The following is a 21,655-nucleotide window of genomic DNA, read 5'->3' on the forward strand; positions in this document are numbered from 1 at the left end:
CACCTCCGGGGCAGGCGGGAATCGAACTCATGCGGAAGTGGCTTTAGATTTTCAGTGCTGTGCTTTAACCCGCTGCGCCACCAGGGAGGGCCAAGAATGTCCTTTCTTTTTAAGACCAAGCAGTATTCCGTTATGCCCACATACACACACCACATTTTGCGTATTCATTAATTTGTCTACCATGCAGATGTTGCTCCTGCCTTTTTGGTTCTCATAAATAATGCGACTACGAGCATGGATGTATAAATACCTGCTTGAGTCTCTGCTTTCACTTTTTGGAGTATATATCCAGAAATGAAACTACTAGATCATGGTAATTCTCTGTTTATTTTCAGGGACCAACGGTTATCCACACTGGCAGCATGGCTTTTCATTCCTATCAGCAGTACACAGAAATTCCAGTTTCACATCTTTACCCATACTTCTTTGCCAATACATTTTTTTTGATAATAACCGTCCTAATGGCTGCAAAGTAGTGCCTCCTTAGGTTTTGATTTGTATTTGTTTACTTACTGGTGATGTAAAGTATCTTTGCAGATGCTTTAACCTGTAGCTTTTCTTGAGTACTCTTATTTTTATAGAATTTTGCATTTCTTTTAGTGGTGAAGAAAGTAGCCTCCATGTTTTCTGTTACTTTTTTGATACCAAAATACTATAATTATAAAGTATGTAAAAAATACTTTAAATATATAAACATATATAGTAATGCCAAATTTAGAAAGGAAAGGGACCATGTGGTATTTTTGTAACAATGAATGAACTTTTCAGTATTAGATTGTGATGGGAACAGTTCAGAAAAGCCAAAGGTCATACCATACTGACTCAATCATATTTGCTTATTACTTTGATTTTTTTTTTTTAATTTAGAAGGAAAGGAGAGTATGGCTACATTCCTGTTGTCTTGTAATCACTTTAGGGATAAGAAAGTTCCACAAGTAATACTACATGTGACTGGCTCAACAAATGATTGAATTGTCCTACCTCTATTAAAATATAATTTTTGAGTGAATGTGCAAGGTAATGAAGTTGTGAGAGTGATACCCTTTTCATCTACAAAGCTTGGCTTAGTTTTGTGTGCCTTCTTTAGAACACAGACCATCGCTTCTCTGCCTTTTGGCTGAGATCAAGTGTAGAACACAGCACAGAACAAGCTAGAATAGTGACCAGAATAAACTCAAGGTGAAGTGTTGAAACATATTCCAAAAGTTTGCTTAGTGAGATGCTCTAATCAACCATGTAGCCCATTCTTGCTGTCATCCTTTTTTTTTTTTTTTTTTTTTGTCTGTACTGGGAATGATTCTGGTTCTAACTCAAATAGTTTGGAAATTAATCATTCTGATCCACTTGGTTGAATACCCTCTAATGTAGTTAGAGTGTTTATCTGAAAATGGTCATACCCAGTAATTAGTTGCAGGAGTGGGGTGGGCTGATTGGGAAGAGTCACATTTGACAGGTTAAGAGACTTCAGGCAGAAAAGAAAGGAGGTCTGTCATCAGAGATTATCTGGCCAAGGATAAGACTTTGGTCTCAAAAGCAGTAGTGGAAAAGGAAGGAAAAAAAATGGAAAGGCCCAAGGTCTATGTCAACTGAACTGTGAGCGAAGGAAAACAGGGCAAGAATTAGGCTGAGTCTTAGTCATTTGATTCTGTGGAAAGCTGGATACCAAAGCAATCTGAACCCTGTACTTGAGGATCTTAAATTTATCTGTAAGGAAACTAGACATTCAGTTTCATCATTGAATAAAAACTATTCAAAGCAAGTTTATTTATTCTGAATATTTTTCTTCAGTAAGAAGCAAGTATAATTATTTTTATCCAGACAAGCATATGTGTTTGTGTTTTTCAACTGTTCTAATTAAAAATGTAAGGGTTCTCTGTCTGTCTGCCTCTCTCTCTTTTAGCCAGATCAACACGTAATAATGAAAACCTTGAGTTGTGAAGTTACTTTTCCAGTTTTTTTTTTTTTAAATACAAAGAGAGTAATAGAATCTTATTTTTGCTAAATCTAAAGCAGGCTTCTTCTACATAGAAAATAAGTTGCTGAATTGGGACATAACTAAGTGATCCAATGATGATAACAAATGAATCTGGGAGCTAAATCTGGGGATTTAAATATATGTATCTATTTCTGTGTGATAAACTATCCAAATTTAGCAGCTTAAAATACAAAACATTTATTATCTCACACCATCTCTTAGGATCAGATATTTAGGTGCAATTTATCTCAGTGGTTCTGGTTTAGGGGTTGTAGTTACAGTATCAACCAGGGTAGCAATCAGTTGTATAGTTAACTCTGCATCTGTTACATTCTCTAACTACAGAACTGTAGTTTTTGGCGTATTGTTGGTAATTGAATACAATTAGCATTTTTCCAGTTAATATTTCCCATTTATTTATTTATTTTAAAGATTTATTTATGCGTACAGAACTGGAGTGCAGGAGTGTTGAGAGGATTCATCAGAGACAGAGTGGGGAGCAAACTAGGCTGACTGACCAAGTACACTGCTGAGGAGAGCAGCGGGTGGGTCAGGAGAGGTCTGCCACACCATGTGGGTCACCTCCAAGGCTGGGGATTGAACTCATGCTGAACTGGCCTTAGCTTCTTAGTGTTGTGCTTTAATCCACTGCACCACCAGGGAGGGCCCCCATTTATTTGTAAAGGCATTTGAATGTTAGATCTACAAATTAAAACATATAAGCTAAGGGTCTCCCTCGTGATGCAGGGGGTTAAGTCTCAGCACTAAGAAGCTATCCACAGCCATTGCAGCACAAGTTCCACCCCTGGCCAGGGAGCTGACTTTTCCTCTCTCACCTTCTGCTCCCCTCAGCAGTGTATTCCAGTACATCTGCCTGTTCTGCTCTGTACTCTGTCTCTGGTGAATCCTCTCACCCTCCCACACTCCTGGCCTGCACCCCAGACATGTAAGCATGAATAAATACGTCTTTAAAAAAACCATGTTAATAGTCAATACTCACTTCATAAAAAAAAAAAAAAGATAAAACTATATTGCTGAAGTTCTAAAACAGTGAGTTTCCTATGCTTTTGAAATATCAATATAAATAACCATACTATTTTAGTAATATATCTTTGATGTAGTATGGTATATCAAATGTTAATTGATAGCTTTGTCAAACTTTTCTTTAGTTACAGGGTCTGAATAATATTCTTATATTTTAAATCTATTTTCTTAGTTTATGTATTACCAAGTCAGTTGAATACTTTGTCTGATGAATTCCTTTGCTCTTCTAACAGATAGATTTCAGAGTTTACACTTTTTTTTTTTGCTTTTTCTCTGGAATGGTTCCAACTCAGAATTGAGAGTTTTCTCTGCTCACTGATTAAATGACAGTAGCTTAGGTTTAAAAAGTCAACTCCGAAATTACTGATTGTATGAGGAATTGTTTTAAAAGAGAAATTTGATTGCCACATTTGGAATTGTTCTAGGACTTTGCACAAACCTGGTGTCTACTGTATAGTACGTAATCATTATTAGAATTCGGAATTATGAAACAACTTATGTCTAGGCCCTTCCAGTTCTATGATTTTATTTAAATTTGCTTTAAGTAATACCCCTGTACTTAGTAATGTTCAGAAGACCAGCACTGGAGATCTGAAGATTATTTTGAGACCTTTGGAAAAAAGAGAAAATAGGAGATTGTTTGAGAAGAGGTAGGGGGACATCAGGTTTGCATCAACAAATGTAAAATATATTTTCATATCGTCAGATTTCAAGTGACTCTTTTTAGATTAAATGGTGCCTGAGGTCCTCTAGCAAAACTTGGGTCCAGTATTTGAAATGAACAAAGTAAAGGATTATTTTAAATCAAGGACATGGCCTTAAATATACACTTAGCCAAGGCACTGGCGTTAATTCTTTGTCAATCTAGGCAACTTCATACTTTCCTTATAGCTAATTTATGTACCAATAAAGAATGGTTGAATCAACATCTGTTTTCCAGTGAAAAAAAACTTCAGCTCTCATGTAGAAAAAAGCAGTATTTTCGGCATATGTCACTTAAAGAAATAGAAATGAGTTTAACAAAATGTTATGTTCAGACAAAGCACCATATAAAATGCTTTATGCTTGTTTTATTCTCATTCAAACATCAAGTCCTCCCTCCAGTGGCTGCTGTTACAGCATTTTTCTTTTTTACTTTATTATAGAAAAACAAGGGAAGTTTTTTTGTTTTTTTTGTTTGTTTGTTTCCTTCCAGAATTACAGCCCATTTTTTCTGTCATGTTGAAAGACTGGCAGATGATCCTCTGTGGGAAATATTATTTCATGATTAGCTGAACCCATCCTTTAGTAGCCATAGGGACAGATTATTCTGAATTGAATTCTTAGTCTTCATCTTTCATTTCTAAGGTACTTATATTACCCCTGATATGGTCATTTAATTTCTAAAATTACTTGTATATCCTCAAAGACAGATTTTACTTTGTTATGTTTACTAGTGGCAGTGCACCAAGCAAAGAGCAAAATCATAAATAACAGTTGACGTTTGCAGAAGTGTATAGTTGTGTTTTAAAATGTTATAAATTTGTGGGATATTTTTAATACAAGATTTAAAAATATTCAGTTTGTTTTTTAGTAATGCTTTTAAAAGTTTGAGGAATCAGTTTTTATTTGAAATGGTTCAAAAATGAAAAATTGAGTTTCCAGAATATTTAATTGCTATTTCACTGCTCTGAGTTACCTCAATACCTGCTTGTTATTTTTTAAAGATTTATTTATTTATGCATACAGAACTGGGGTACAGGCCAGAGGTGCAGGGGTGGAGGGAGGATTCACCAGAGACAGAGTGGGGAGCAGAACAGGTCGACTGACAAAATACACTGCGGAAGGGAGCAGCGGCTGGGTCTGCAGGGGTCTGCTGTGCCATGCGGGTCACCTCTAGGGCTGGGATCAAACTCATGTTGAAGTGGCTTTAGCTTCTTAGTGCCATGCTTCAACCTGCTATGCTACCAGGGAGGGCCCTCTTTTAAGGCACTAAGGGTTTGATTTCTCTGACTAAGTGGATGGTATTTTCTGTTCTTTCTCTCTGCTTATTTTTTTTTACAAATAACTGTTTTAGTTTTAGACCAGCAGGATACTCACATTTCTGGCCAAATAAGTAGGACTAAATTTTCAACATAATGTTAAGAGAAAAATGCCCTAAAGAATAAATTGTAGAAGACAATGCTGTCAAAATTAGTTATAATATAATTTTTTCTTTTGCATTTAGTTAAAATATATCACTTACTAATAGAAATGAGCATGTGCAACCAGTGTTACTATGTGATTATGTGTATATTATACACTCATTGTAAAGGGGCCACCATATATGTATTGCTTATGTATTATAAAACATAGTAATATAATGAATAACTATAACTTCACCACTCATCTGACACTTAAAATGCTATTAATAATTGCACTGATACATGTGTGTCTTCTCATCTCATGCATTTCCCATCTTCCCAGGGATAATCACTATTCTGAATCTGTTTAAATTAGTTTTAAATGATATCCCTCTTCTGATTTTTTTTTATATTGTAATACCCATATTGTAATATCAGTAAATTGTTTTCAGTTTCTTTTTAAGCTCAATGTAGATGGAAAATTCATCTATGTTTTTATTGTGGTTGTGGCTATTTATTTGCACTGCTATATGATACTCACCTCTATTAATAGTTATATATTTCTGAACAACATTTTGGCCATTGACAGTCTGCACTTATGATGGTTGTTGCAATAGGCTATAGTATATACCCTAGATGTCTGGTAAGCTATACTATCAAGGTTTGTGTGATTACACTCTATTGTGTTTGCACAATGGCAAAGTCATTTGATGATGCATTTCTCCAAATGCATTTCTCTGAATTCCTTTTAAAAGACTCATGACTGTGCACTACACTGTATCTGCTCTCTTGAAATTGGAGAGTAGGTTTTCCCATTTGTGGTACCCACATTCTAAAATGACCCCCAATAATCGTTTCTGTTTGATATTTGTGCCTTTGTGTAGAAGCATCCTCTATTCAATAGAATTGCACCCTGTGCTAGTACAATACTGAGGAAATGATGTTGAGATGTTTTGCAACTTTCCCTTTGCTCTCCTGAGATCTATGGACAAAACCAATAGCTGTGTCGTGGGTGATGCTCAGGCAGGTCTAGGAAGAAGCCATGTGGGGAAGTACTGAGACTTTTAACAACTACCATTAACAATACTTTATCTGTGTAATCAGTTTTAGCCCCAGTTAGGCCTGAAATGATTGCAAATCATGTCAATATACTTTTCACTAAAATCTCATGAATTTGATTTGGAATCTCCCAGCTAAGCTGCATCCAAATTTCTGATCCATATGAATTGTGGAGACTAAGATTTTTTGTTTTGAAGGCTATTACATTTTGAGATAATTTGTAGCTATAGATCATAAATGAAACTAACATTTTTGTACCTGTCTTCTTAAGTACATGAATAAGACCAAAGAGTGAGTCAAGTCTTGAGATTCCTGGGTTATAGGAGAATGTTGAACTTAATCTCAAGTCACTTTTCCACAGTGGTTATGCTAATTTATATGTTTAGCCATCCTTGAATAGGAATCTCCACTATAGTCTGGTCTTTTGGTGTTGTCAGGTTTTTAAGTTTCTTCTGTCTAATGGGTGTTAAAATAGTATCTCTTTAGGGTTATATTCTCTGCCCTGTATCATAAAATAGTCTCCTATGTTTTCCGTGTGTGTGTGTGTATTTCCCCATATATACTCTTGGACTATTCAAAATTGATCTCTATGTGTGGAGTGAGGTAGGTATTTAACTTCATTATTTTTTCCTTATGTGGTTTACCATTTTATCCACTATTGAAAAGTCCTTTTCTAGTGCTGTGCTGGTATTTACTATATCACATGAATCTGTACATGGACCTGTTTCGAACTTACATTCTATCCTATTGATCAATTTGTTTATTGTATTACTAATAACATACTGGTTTAATATTTTAGCTCTTCATTAGTTTTCCCCACCATATTTTCATTTTAGGAGTGTCGTAGCTGTTCTTGGTCATTCTTCTTTCATAGAACTTTTCAATGTTTAGTTTCTCAGGTTTTGTGGAAAACTGTTGGGTTTGAGTAGAATTATACTTAATATATGTGTACTTATAATATGTGTTAACTAGAGGAAAATTGTATTTCTGTGTTGAATGTGGTGCATCCGTCTATGCATTTCAGTTTTTTTGTAATGTCTTGCAGTAACATTTTATTATATAACTTTAACAAATTCTTCATTAGATTTATTTTTACTTTTTTGCTACTATAAATGGTGCTGTTTTAAAAATGATATCTTCTAACTGATTGTCTCTGGTATTTATAAACATACTTTATATATAAATCTTATAGCAAATTCCTGATAGTTTAGTTAGGGATTTCTCTTGCTTTTTTGATTCTAGAAAGTCCTATTTGTTGACTCTTCTTGTTGTTTTAGATACTTTGTCATCTGGAAATGCTGATTTTTTTCCTGATTTGAGATGTTATATTTTTATTTTTCTGTATCTTAGTATACTGATTTGAACTTCCACAAAATTTTGACATGAAGTGGTAATACTAAAAGTTGTACTAATACTCTTTTCAGTTATTTGTTTTTAAAGAGAATATTTCAAATATATTGTAAAGGGTAACTGTACTACATGCTTATTTATTTTGTTTTTTTGAAACCCTCTGTCATATTTAAGTGTGTTCCTGTGACTTTTCCCAAAATGGCATTAAATTTTATCAAAATCTTTTCTGTAACTATTGAAATTTCTACCTTTCTGAAACCTTTATATAATTTGGTTTATGATATTTGTAGATATTCTAATGTTATTAAATTTAGGTTAGTTATTCTAGGCAAAAGGGTCTCTTGGTGAACTTAGTTGTAACATTGGAACTGAAGTCTGGTTGTACAATTTTTGTGTCTTATAGGAAGAAATTACACATTGTGCCTGTATAGACAATAGTAATGAGAGCTAGCTGTTATATGGAGTTTAAGCATAGATTGAATAGCATAAGTGACTTCACATTACACAAAGTATCCTCCTTATGTTCACAACATGAGTGCCATAGAGTTCATTCCTAGAGTAGTGTGGCTAGTTGATGGGGGAAAATGCTTTATAACAGCCAGGAGGGTGTCAGAGCCTTTTGATTATTTCTGGCAATATAGAATTGCTGCTTTTAACTCCTTTCTTAAGTAAGGTAAAGTGTGAATTTTGTATGTTGTTTGATGAATTGAATAGGGTCACTATAACTAATATCAAAGTTTATAAAAGGTGACTTGAAATTTTTTCCTCACTTTTTTGGAAGATATTTGTAGTGTCACAGTAATATAGAGCCTTCTCAAATTTTTCTGAGTTCATTCTTAGGATATGAGCATCGTCCTAGGATATGAGCATTGTTGAAATAACATACAAACATGAGATTCTAGAATGTACTATCACTCCATAAATAATTGGGAAATTATGGAAGCTAAAAATGAAAAATCCTGAGGGAATTTTATTGGTACCATTCCCTGGTAACACATTTAGATAAAGTCAGGCTTTACAGAGATTTTTTCCCTTAAAAAGCAATAAGGAGTTCGGGACATGAATGCTACTTAAATATCTTAGGCTTCAACTGTGGTCTCAACAAAGTTTAACTTTGCCATTAAATGTTATTGTTGGTGTTATTAGTATAATTGTTTAACTCTATACTTAGCTTTTTTACAGAAAGGGGTGTGTCTAACTTTTAGGTTAGTACAATATGTGATTAGTTAGTAAAAGTAAAGCAGTTATTACCAAATTTCAACCCTTACTAAGAATTGTACAGTGCAGCCAACATCCTATGGCATAAAGAAATGGGAGAGTGGAGGAACTCATGACTAAGACACAGAATACCAGAATGAGAATTCAACCACCCCTCACCATCTGGGGTGTCTAGATTAGATTACTTAACTTCTCAAAACCCCGGATGCCTCATTGTAAATTGCAGATATGTCAACTCCTGTCAGTTGTGGTGATGACCCAGTAAGATATATTAATCAGCATTAAAGAACTTGGTGGCTTTATGACCAACATGTACATTTAGGAGATGTTTGAAACTGTTTTTCTACAGACAGAGCTATTTAAAGGTGGAACTCACATAATTAAACATTGTCCAGGCACAAATTTCAATAAAGTTGAAAAGAATGTAAATAAATAATGGAAAAAAATTAAAGTTTATTATGATTATAGTAATATAGTTTTGGATGCCCAAATGAATTTAATAGGTTATCTATAGTGTGGCTTTATCATTTGTTCATGGAATTAACCAAAGTAATACTTATCAAAACTTCTCATTCCTGTAACAGTAGTGATTTGGATACCCTTGCAACTTGATCATAAATTAATTGATTTTATGTAGATTACTAATATTTTTTTTAAAGATTTATTTATTTGTGCATACAGAACTGGGGTACAGGCCAGAGGCTCAGGGGCAGTGAGAGGCTTCACCAGAGACAGAGTGGGGAACAGAACAGGCAGATCTACGAAGTACACTGCTGAGGGGAGCAGCGGGCGGGTTAGGAGAGGTCTGCCACGCCATGTGGTCATCTCCGGGGCAGGCGGGAATCGAACTCATGCGGAAGCGGCTTTAGATTCTCAGTGTTGTGCTTTAACCCGCTGCGCCACCAGGGAGGGCCAGATTACTAATATTTTTAATGGCATTTATAAAATGTTTTTTATGTAGCCTCCTACAATCTTTATAACTGTACTGAAAAGGGAAGTGCTCTTATTTTCATTGTTATTCCTATTACTTAGGCTAGCAAAGTTAACTTTTTCTCAAGGCCACTCAGTTATGGGGTGATAGAATTAGAATTAAAATCCTAGATTTCTCATTCCAAGCCTATTACTGCTCTTATGTGGTAAGGTTGCCATTATTTGTGAGGCCATATGACTCTGAGTTTGTCTTGCTCGAGGCTGAAAACCTTGTTTCCCAATCCATAAAACTGTACAAAATGTGCATGTTAAAACATGCTCTCCAAAATATGTGTTTTTTATACTATCACCTCAGAACTCTAAGCTGTCCATTATGAACTAACCTTCACTGATGAACAATTTAAGACTAACACAGGTATTTAAGTGTAATTTGGGTGGTCTTTTCCTTTGTAGAAAATCTCTGGTACAGTTCACTTACTGTACTTTTGATTGCATGTGGGCTATTTTGAGCTGGATTTCCAGAGCTTGATTTAATGAGCATAGATTCTTTGAGACCAGATTAAAATCAGACCATTCCAGGGGTTGCAGAGAATTAATCCGTTTTATTTGGCTTGTTATATACTTTGTATTTTCATATTGCATTCAGAAAGTGAGGTGAAAAGATCTTCTGTTGCATAATCAATGTCAGTTTAATTCCTATCTGTTGCCTAAGAACAGAGATAAAAAACTTAAGGATTCCATTTATGTTTCTGTATATTTTGTGTGTTCTTGCCATAGTTTAAGCAAACAGAATATAAGAAATATTCTACTGTTTCATATTTTGAAATGCTGGCTGGATAAAGATTACACATGACAAGTTATTTATAGCTTTATTTATACATAGTGGATTCTCTGTTAGAATCATAGAAGTGAAGAAGATATGATAATTGCTTTGTGTAGTTCACAGAATGAAATTGCAAACTGAGATGTTTTGAATCTAGTTTATACTGTAACCATTTCTAGAAAACCATATTTAAACAGCAGTGGTTATCATGAAGTATACAACATGTCAACTGTGTCCCAATTCACATAAGTAAAACCTTCCACCACTTTATTCCCTATAACCTAACCTCTATCAGATAATGCTAAATAAACTATGTCGAGTGCACATATTAATGTATATCAAATGTATCAAACAGCTTGCTGGCTGCATTTTCGGTAGTGTTTATCTATGGTCATGCAGGTTATAACTCTGAATTTTTATTAGGAAAACTAAATTGAGAATTTATAATGTGCCTGATTTAGCTTCACCAGCTGTGCCACAGCCATGGAAAATAACTTGAGAAGGTAAAAGTCTTAACAGTGAATAAGCAACAAATTGCCTTTGCTTTACGCTTACCTGCTTTGCATCTGCTGCTGTAAGCTTTAGAGTCACAGTAATTAGTTGTCTTTTACCTTTTATGTCATCATTTCAGAGAGTTGCAACAGGTAATTCTAGATTATCATGTAAAATCAGAATAATGATTATTGATATTTAACCATGGAAATATTGAAAATAATTCTTTAAAATCTTATTTTCCTACATATGTCATTCATTTATCCATAAATTGAAGAAAAACCCATCAAACTCCAAACATCCCTGACATGTCCTAGGGATAGCCATGGCACCTATTCTCATGGAAATCAAAGTCTAAAGTGGGGTAATGTTAATAAATATTACTGCAGTTGTGTAAATTGCTCTTTTTAGAAATCATACAATTTGGTGCTAGTAAAAATAAACAGTTTATATTTAGAAGAAATATTGAATTGGCAAAGGGATATAGTAAAAAATGCAAGAAGTTCCCTATAAATAGTTAATTTACTTGTACAGTTGTCAGCAAAGAACGCTGTATGGAATCTCTCATTATGAACACTTCCGCTTAACTTCTGCTTCAGGATGGTGTATAATAAGAAGTTGCTGGTTAAAATTGTGGGCCTTGACAGATAAGCTAATCCCTGAATGTAAATAGATGGTCCTTATTTACCACTATTGATCTTCTGCAGTATTGAAACAAACGATCTATATCATATATATTTTATTTGCTGCTACTTGATCATTTAATTTGGCAGTTAGAGAATAAGCCCCCACATAATGACCTTGTATTTTTAAAAAATTAGTTACTTTGTTTACTTATTTATTTTTTGCCTTTATTGTAGTTCCCATGTTCTCTAGAGCATTTCACCCTTAAACCATCACCACATTTTCTCTGTTTACCCCTCACGGTTTTACCCTCCCTAGCCCATCCTTCACTACATGCTTCGTGACCTTATCTGTTTTATTCACCATTGCATCTCTGGTTTCTTACACATTCCTGCTCTATAGCCTAGGATATGTTTTTTGATAGCCATATTTTACTCATGTAGAATTTATTGGACTTTTGAGTTACCTATTCACAGAAGACAGATATCTGCTACTTCCACTCTAAATGAAAATGTTTTCGCAATCAAAAATAGTCAGACATTCTCATTGTTATCATTTGGAAATGTCACACCATTAAGAAGCAGTGGTACTGCTTGTGATGGCAATGGTGAACTACTCACACCCTTTATAGTATTTAATTTTCAATCACTGTCTGTGAGCTACATTTTATGAATGAGAAAACTGAAAGTTTTGGATGTTAAGTGACTTGTCCCTGAAGTGAAGCTAGTATACATTTTACAACAATTAAAAAAATAGAGGCCGACATATGTTGAACACTTAATAATGCATCAGGCACTGTCCTATTTTATGTTTTACATAAAACATAAATGTTTTACATTTAACCTCATTATAGTATGATGAGAAAAGCATGACTGTCTTTTTCATGCGGAAAATGAGGTACAGGGAAGTGAAATAATTTTTCAGAGTCATATGATTGGTCAGTGGTTGAACCAGTTACTGTCTTACCTCACTCAGTACAGTGAGAATTGTGATAAGGAGAACTTCAGCTTACCATTTGGAACGTAATTAAAAATATTCACTTTCAGTATAATTTAATATTTTCCTCTATTTTCTACTGATTATGAAAAGTTTTTAAAGATAATTATAAATGTATCTCTGAATAGAAACAGGTTTAATTTGTGGATAGCAAATCACTTGGGTCTCAGTCAGGAATATTCTTTCTTGTTTCATTATTGTCATGAATGTAGTTTTGATGTAGTTCCATCAACAACTATGGATTGATGGAAATTAGTTTAATTGTTTTATCCTTTGTATGTGTTGCATTTTCGTTTTTTAACTCAAGGATTGGTGGGTCTTTTCCTGTTTGTGGGCATCCTGGGAAAAACCATCTTGATTTAATGCTTTCCTTTTGGCCAGAGGAGAGCAGAATTAGATTCTTTTTAAAAAAAGATTTATTTATTTATGTATACAGAACTGGGGTACAGGCCAGAGGTGAAGGGGCAGTGAGAGGATTCACCAGAGTTAAAGTGGGAAGCAAAACAGGTAGATCAATGAAGCACACTGCTGAGGGTAGCAGCGGGAGAGACACGAGAGTCAGCTACACCGTGTGGGTCACCTCCAGGGCTGGGATCCAACTTGCTCTGAAGCAGTTGCTGCTAGCTTGCAGTACTTATCGTAACCTGTTGCGCCACTGGGAAGGGCCCAGAATTAGCTTTTCAGAAATCATAATTTTATACTATGATTGTTTATTGGAGTGCCATTTATAGAGTATGACTTCCAAACATTGAACTTGACATAGTTTAGTTTTAAAAGGGCTAATTTCCCCCTTAATCATGTATTTGAATTATACTATAGGTAATTTATAAGCATGTTATGTAATAAGTATTTTTCTACTTCTGACTATGTTCAAGAGGAAGACATTTTAACCTTGTAATGACACATATTTACAGATTATTTTAAAAGACATGTCAAGATTTTGAAATGACCTGAAATTTTATCCTAAATTTAGGTTATTATCTGTTCTTACTCATTTACAGAATTAAACCTAAATGATAAGTGTAGCAAAATTCATTCAGCCACATTAGGAATCCGTACATGATGGTATTGTTTGGTGACATGAGAGAAATAAAGATGATAAAAACTTGATAGCTCTGTCCTGGGCCTTGTAATTTGTTAGGTGACCCAGACAAATACATAAATAACTAGTGCAGGGCAGGCTGTGATCAGTACTGTGGTACAGGCATCAAAACATACACTGGGAAATCAGGGTAGATTAATTCCAACTGGGAGGATCTAGGAACTTCTCATGGAATAGGTAGGATTGAGTAGCACTTAATTTATTGCTTTCATTCATTCTAGACTGTCTTCTGAAGATTGATGTTATTACCTTGAGCTCTTTAATTTTGTTGCCAATTTGGATAAGCATGGCACAAATCCTGCAGGGAGGTCCAGATGAAAAAGAAAAGACTACAGCACTGAAAGGTACATACTTAATTTACTTTTTCAGGATATTTTATTGTGCCTAATGAAGACATAGGAATATTTAGGAACTTCCCATTTATTCCAATACAGAATAATAATATCAGTGCCTAAACTATTTGTATCCCTCACACCTTCTATCTTAGCACTAGAGATGTACTGGATAGTTTGCACTCAATCTATACATGGTAAAATCATGTAATTTACAGCTGTGAGATTCCTTATTGCCTTTCTTATTCAAAGATATATATACTTAATGATAACACTAACATTGTAGGTTTCATGAGTCAGGACCAGTATCCTTATCAAGTTTTTGTTGATTGGAATGTCATACTAAGTTAAGAAAATGACTGGATGATGTCTAGTTCTGTATTCTATCTCTGTACTGTTGGTATTGGTATATTTTATGAGAGACATTCTATATTAACTTCTTGGAAGAAATCTGCATTACCCATTCTTGGGGAATTTTGATTTCTAGACTTAAAAAGCAACCCTAGCCATCTAAAATGATCTTACTCCTGAAAGAAGTAGCCACAATAAAGTTATCTGATATTCAATCTAATTGTCTAGTGACTTGCCTAGGAGCAGATTATTTTAGTAATCTTTGCAAGTTCCCACAGTTCTTTTTTCATGGTGGAAAGGTTTTTTGGATTTTCGAGATGTCAGGATGTTAGGTGATAGGAGTCCCTTTTGCTTGATTTGGCGTAGGTTTTGTCTGATCTTCAAAATGCTTTGTAGGAGATGGTCCAGCTCAATATGTACTAAAAGCATTTTGGCTACGGTTGTTTTCCTGAATTCCCTAACTGCTGTCCTAATCTCTGTACCAGGCTGGTTAATTAAGATACCTCATGCTCTTATATGCTTCTTTTCTCCCTTTTCATGAAAATCTACAGTATAGATAGAAAAAAAGTTGCCACTTTCTTAGCCAGCTTTGCCACACTATGTCCCTGCTTTTAGAAGCAATGATCTATCAAGGAGATGGAATAAATAGCAAAATATGGAAAATGAGTAAGAGGTTTACTTTAGTCTCCTTATCCAGACCAAGTCTCCTTACAAATGTAAGATGATAATGTATTAGGTTAGAGTGGTTGCAGGGGGAAAGATGAATAGATTCGAGATCTGTTTTGAAGGAAGAGGTGGCATGATTTGTCATTAGATTGGGCATGATATATGCCTAGTTGTAAAGGTGTAGGCCTAAATGAAATTGCAGACAGACTGTCGCCCAGGGCACCAGCACCTGTCCAAAGAAGCTGCTTGCAGGCATTTTACACCCACCACCGGTGACCCTTCTGGGCTCAGGCTGCAGACAGAGGCCAGCAGTGATGCAGGCAGCAGTGGCGCCCCTCCCGCGCAGCCTCAGGGCATCCAGGCTCTGGCTCAGGCTGTACAGAGGGGTATGGGGCCCCACTGGACCTGCTCCAGCCTGGCTTCCTCCAGCTGCAGACAGTAGAGGCCAGGGGGTTTGGCCCTGGATTGTAGCATGGACCATTTAGGTGGAGTTAAGAACTGATTGGTAAATGGCCCACTCAGCCATGGGATTGAAACCAGACATGTATGGGGGTGGGGGAAGGGGTCTGAAAAAACAATATAAGGCATGGCAGGAGCCAGCTTGGGGCTCTTACTGTGTTTCTAATGAGTGCTCACACAGGGAACTCTGTTCCTGGGAGACTCTCAAGCTCACTCTGGAAAGATTGCTGTTCTTGGCTTCTGAGGGCACACTCGGACTCTGAGACTCACTGGGTGCTTGAGGAGGACTCTGTTTCTGGCCTGCAAAGAAAGAAGAAGGAAGTGTACAGCGGTTGAAGAAGAGCGATGAGTAGCCAAAAACCTTCAAGGAGAAGCCAAAGAGCTTTGCAGAGGCTGGAGGCAGGTGAAGTGCCTCCAGCCTGCCTCTGAAATTACTGGAAAAGAATACCAGGCCCTAGGCCTGTTGTCTCAAAGATTTGTTATTACTGGTGTAGGGAAATGATTACTCGGGCCTTTGTGCCATTGAGTTCTGTGGCTATCACCTGTGGACTTGAATGCAGGAGTCATTTGGGAGCCTGGGCTCGGGATACTCATGCCTGATGGCCGATGCCTGGAGTATCGTGTGGGCATGAGTAAATGGGCACACCTGCGCTTGCAGGCTAAGCATGTAAGGGCGGTGTCACAGAGGACTGGTGCAGCAGGGGCTTGTATGGTGGTGCGTGGCAGGGGCCGGGGTAGCAGAAGATGAAGCAGCAGTCTGCTACAGAGGAGGAGACCAAAGCAGTGCCAGAGAGAGCCCAAAGAGAGTAAAGGTTTGCTGGGGGCTGGGAGGCCCACCAACCATCTGGATGCCGGCCTCTTGCCTTGCCAGCCTGAGGGATTGCCCTACAACAGTTGGCGTAGAAAGAACATTAAAAGCCTAAAAAAGCCACTGGGCCTGCTGGAGTCTCCTTTATGTCTCCTGAATCAGTAGAAAACCTGCCTTGTTTCTTGCGGGCATCACAGTTGCTGTGGGCCAACCAAGAACTGTTAACATGGTGTATCTGGCCTCCTGGCAGCCTCTCCCAGGCTGTTGCCTCCAGCGCTGTCCGTCTTGACCTTCAAACTGTTGCGGGCTGCTTGGACTTCATCTGTGAGCACCTCCAGCAGCGGTGAGTCGGATCCTGGCCCACTGCTAACCAGCAAGTGCCAGGCTCTTATTGGTGGGACGGCACCATCTTGGATAAGTGGCCAGAGTGAGATACCTGGGTGAGGTAGTTGCCATGAAAACTTTGTTTACCCCGTTTGTTAAATAAACCCCATTGTTGTTTTCTGAGCATGAGTGGTCTCGAAATTATGTGTGTGAGAACCCACTGTTCTTTGAACCTATAGCAATCCCCACTATAGCACCGTTTTAAAAATAGCACTAAATTAGATGCTAACAATTTGATTAACAAAGCCACGAGAAAATCAAATTGTAGTGGTTTTATAGAAAGTAAGAAAGTTAGGTTTTAAAAATGTGAAATTAGGATATAATTTATATCAGGTGGAGAAGTTGATTCTCGACTGAGTATTTGGGTTAGTTATAAGAGTTTGGAGACTCTTTAAGTCTAAAGACATTATTTAAAGTCATGGTCTCTATTGAGATCACCTGAGGTGCTTGTGTACCCTGAAAGGGAAGAGGTCTGTATAGTGAGCTCTGGGGTCTCTTGACTTTAGACTCAGGAAGGTTGAGGAGGAACCAGCAAAAGTGACTGGAATTGAATTTCTAGTAAAATAGGCTGAAAACCAGGAGCAACAATGAGAACCAGAACACCAAGAGAAGAAAATGTAAATAATTTAGTCATAGGCTGATGATGAGTCTTGTTAGACAAGGACTAAGAATCTTTTGGATTAGACAGTAGAGGCCATTGATGATTTTCATAAAGATATTTCAGTAAATTGCTGTAAATGAAAGCCTAGTTGGAAAGCTTCATCAGAGAACAGGAAGGCAGGAATTGGAGACCGTTGTGGACAGCCACAGAGGTTTTACTGCATGCTTGGATGCTGCTGAGAGTGACCTGCACTCTTTCAGAATAGTGGCTAATTTGGGAGGGAATATAAAGAATGGCTGTGGCTTTCTATCCTAATAGCCATTCTGAGTAACCATCTACATATACTTTGTGCATCTTTAACCTTACTTGATGTGAAATTTGATTTCCCAATTTGTGATTGTAATTTACACTTTGAAAAACACTACGTAAGTGTTCAGATTTGATTTTCTAGATTTGATTTTCTAGAAGTTTTAGTATGGGGCAAACTTGGGAGGGAAGAAGGATGGCTTAGATTGAATCTTCACCCACACACTTAAAAATACAGGACAAGACACAAAAGCAGATTCACATAGGAGTAAGAGAATGGAGAACTAAGAGAAGGGAATCTATGACTTTATGTGGCAGGCTGCTGTTTGCTCAGCTCATGTTTTCTGATTGTAGAACAGAGGCCAGGGTACAAATAGAAGCAAAAAAAAAAAAAAAAGTGGCATGCCCACGTTAGGTCTTTTTAAGGTTAACCTGGCATCTTTAGTCCACCCTCAGAACCCAGTAACCTCCATTCAGGAAGTTAGGGAGTGGAGTTTGGAAACTTGTGTCCTTCACAATCAAGTGCCATCCACTGGCTCTGGGGTTGTTTTTCACTGTTCCTTTTACAACTTTCCCCCTTTCAATTTCTGTGGTGATGAAAGTCACATGTCTGAATTTTTAGGTTAGTTTTGGAAGACCATTCTCTCCAGGGTTTCAGTATTTTCAAAGGAAATAGCAATCAATCATGCGACATTATCTTTGCTTCACCAGTGTGGCAGTCCTCTTCCATTTCTACAAAATAGTCTTGGCCAAAAAATGCTGGAGACTTTAGTGTAACAAATAGTAAGCATATAGCAGGAAAAGTTGAAGGGGGAAAAATAGCCCTCAAAAATTACGAGGGGAAACTCCTAGTAGAATAACCTTCTGTTCACTTTCGTCTCAGTTCTGTCAAATAGTACAATAAAATGCATTTGTAAACTACTTAAAACTAATCCATTTTTAAAAAAGATTTATTTATGCATACCAAATTGGGGTACAGGCCAGGTGTGCAGGGGATTTCCCAGAGACAGTGGGGAACAGACTAGGCCGCTGCGCCCTGTGGTCACCTCTGGGGCAGGGATCAAACTCATGCTGAAGTGGCTTTAGCTTCTTAGTGCTGTGCTTTAACCCACTGTGCCAGCCAGGGAGGGCTGAACTCCAATCCATTTTTATCTGTTTATTTTTTTGCCCCCATAAAACTCATAGTTTAAAATAACCAAGTAGAATTTCCAGCGAGTTTGTTGCAGCTTTCCATATGGGATCTCAGATTGAGCGAATTTGGCCTGTTTAGGCTTTGTGAGCGACTCTATGGTATCATCTCAGCTCATTCCACCTGCAACATTTGTACTTTAGGTTCTCTTCAATAGGTTCTGAGGGCTTTTCTCCCTGGAGCCGTGAGGCCTGCCAGTGGAGGTAAATTTCCCTACTGTCCCGGAAAGTCCAGGAGCTCTGCTCTGAAGTCCAGGAGCTCTGCTCTGAAGTCCAGGAGCTCTGCTCTGAAGTCCAGGAGCTCTGCTCTGCTGCAAGGTGGCAGGTTCTTCCTGTTCAGTCTCAACCATCAGAAATAATCTAAAGTGTGACATTCCAGTCAAAGCAAAATTAGTGTAACCATGTTTCCAATTTTCTTAAACAATCTTATTGAAATTATGCAAAGATATACACATTGCCTTGAGTGATAAGAATACCTGTTAACATATTTCCATATTAAGATTTCAAGGAGAGAGTTTTACTTATCAAATGTAGTGCAGTGTTGGTTGCAGATCATGATCAGATAAAAGAAAAAGATTTAAATTAAAAAAAAAACCAGTATCATTTCAACAAAACTTATTAAAATCTGTTCATTTTCAATAGTCCATTCCTACATTAGAACTCTTTAAGTTCCCATGAATTAGCATTGATCTTACAATATTGTCAAGGTCTTTCTCCTGTAAATTTTTCCAGTAACAGTTTCTGCAGATGTTAAAATTTTGAAATACTGAAAATTGAAGATATGATAATAACATAATTGACATGGAAATTTGTTCAGTATTATAACTTACATCATTCCAGAATGACAGCAGCCAGAATTGACAAGCAATATTGTATGAGACTAAGATGTTCCACATGATTTTTAGAGCACCAATATTAATATTTATGTGTGTACTAAGGTTAGGCATTCTCTCAAGAAAAGTGCTTCCCATTAAATTCTGAAAAGCAGAAAAATATTGAATAGGTCAAATTTGTATATCTTTCCCATAAAGAAGAAATTTTATGGGTTGTCTCAGGAGTTCTACTGAGGTTAAAACTTCTAATCAGTCTAACAAAAGACTGCCAATTTTTCCTAATTTAGATTTCTGGGACATTTTGGCATAAATATTAGGGTTAAAAAACAAACGGGGGCTCTTCCTGGCGGCTCATTGGGTTAGGACACAGCACTGCAAGCTGGCCTCAGCTGCTTCTGTGCGAGTTAGATACCCCCACCCCGTGCCCCCGGAGGTGATCCACATGTCCCTGCAGACCCCTCCTGGCTCCCCACTGTTCCCCTCAGCAGTGTACTTTGTCAGTCGGCCTGTTCTGCTTCCCACTCTGTCTCTGGTGAAGCCTCTCACTGCCCCTGCACCTCTGGCTTCTGCCCCAGTTCTATGTGCATAAGTAAACAAATCTTAAAATAAATAAATATTAAAAAACAAAACAATAAAAACCACTTTTTAATTACCCAACAGGGACTGTTTAAGATATACAAACTCCAACTAAGCCCCATCAGCAGTATTGACAAAATTAGACTCTTCACATCTTCTTACATTATTTCCCAAAAGTGAGTATTTTCCATCCATCATACCTTCACTTTTTATTCCATTTCCACAAAAGGGAATTCTTTTTTGTTTGTCATTTATTGAGATAACATTGGTATATTATGTAGAGCAATAGGTTCATACCTAGTTAGATGTATATTATTAACCATCACCACCATCCAGGTACCTATAATCCTTTGCCATTGACCATTATATCCCTTTCCACGTCTGTTCCCAGCCTCATTAAGTGTTCTCAGTTTTGCAGTCACATTTTTAGGGCTTCTTTTGATTTTGTTCTGTCAGCTTCTTCGTAATTTTGTTGTTGTAGATTATTTACTTTTTCTGTATCCATTTATGAGTGAAAGCATCTGGTAGTTTGTCTTTCTCTTAGCATAAAGGCATCCAGTTCCACCCATGTTGTTGCAAATGGCAAGAATTTATCTGTATTGATTGCTGAGTAGTAGTCCATTCTCAACTGGAATTTTTACCCTCAGAAACCCATAATTTCCCAACTGTCATTTTACCTCTAAGTTCATCTTAGACCTATCATTCTGTACCTCATACCCAACACAAATGATGTAGGTAGTAAAGAAAAATGGTATCCTTGATACCACAGCTTGAAAGACATAATTATTTTAAAACAAACCATTAAATTCCAAATTAGTTTTCTCATTAACGAAAGATTATCCCATACCACACTTCCAGGAAGCACCTGTACTAGTTCTTGTACTAATCCTTATATGTGTCTGAGCTCACAATTACTATAGGTACCATTTATGTAAATTTTATCCTTCAGATGCCAGACTGATTAAACACAAAGAAGACATACAGCCTGTGAACATAGCTCTGTTGGTTTTCATTTAACTCATGTGGAATAACTTATAAAATTGCATTTGGACTTATTTGCAAAGATACAGAGCTTTTTCTTTGGTTCTTCATGAGGACAAACTTCAGTTTTCCAAGGCTATATTTCTTTTACCACTGACTGATGGAAAGGCAGCCTTATTCACATTGAACTAGCCAGACTGTTCACCTGTGCAATGCCAACATCTCTTCTGGTTGTTTAACATCTTTGTTACTGGCTGGCTGGGACCTCCTTTCTTTCCATATTACCCCATGTGTTTGCAGACCCATAAAGTTAAGAATTCTTTAATTCTTTGTGTATGGTTTGTCCATTTACCTTGAGAGTGTTCCAGAGTTTAGATCAAAGTTGGTTTTGGTTTTTTTTTGGCTTTCTGTACCCTTATCTCAGCTGGAAAGACTTTGCCTTCTATAGTCTTTGA

General features: G+C 36.8%; 1 protein-coding gene across 1 annotated transcript in view; it reads left to right on the forward strand.

Annotated features, from left to right (window-relative positions):
* The window catches only part of FAM172A (family with sequence similarity 172, member A), a 364,503-nt gene that overhangs the window by 2,676 nt on the left and 340,172 nt on the right, over positions 1 to 21,655 (forward strand). Inside the window, exon 2 of the mRNA XM_004678134.2 lies at positions 13,937 to 14,059. Coding sequence (XP_004678191.1) covers positions 14,002 to 14,059 — 58 coding nt within the window. The 5' untranslated portion in view covers positions 13,937 to 14,001. The remainder of the gene's footprint in view (positions 1 to 13,936; positions 14,060 to 21,655) is intronic.

This window comes from Condylura cristata, unplaced genomic scaffold (genome assembly GCF_000260355.1).
Source record: "Condylura cristata isolate star-nosed mole 26May11 unplaced genomic scaffold, ConCri1.0 scaffold00007, whole genome shotgun sequence".
NCBI classification, from domain to species: Eukaryota; Metazoa; Chordata; class Mammalia; order Eulipotyphla; family Talpidae; genus Condylura; species Condylura cristata.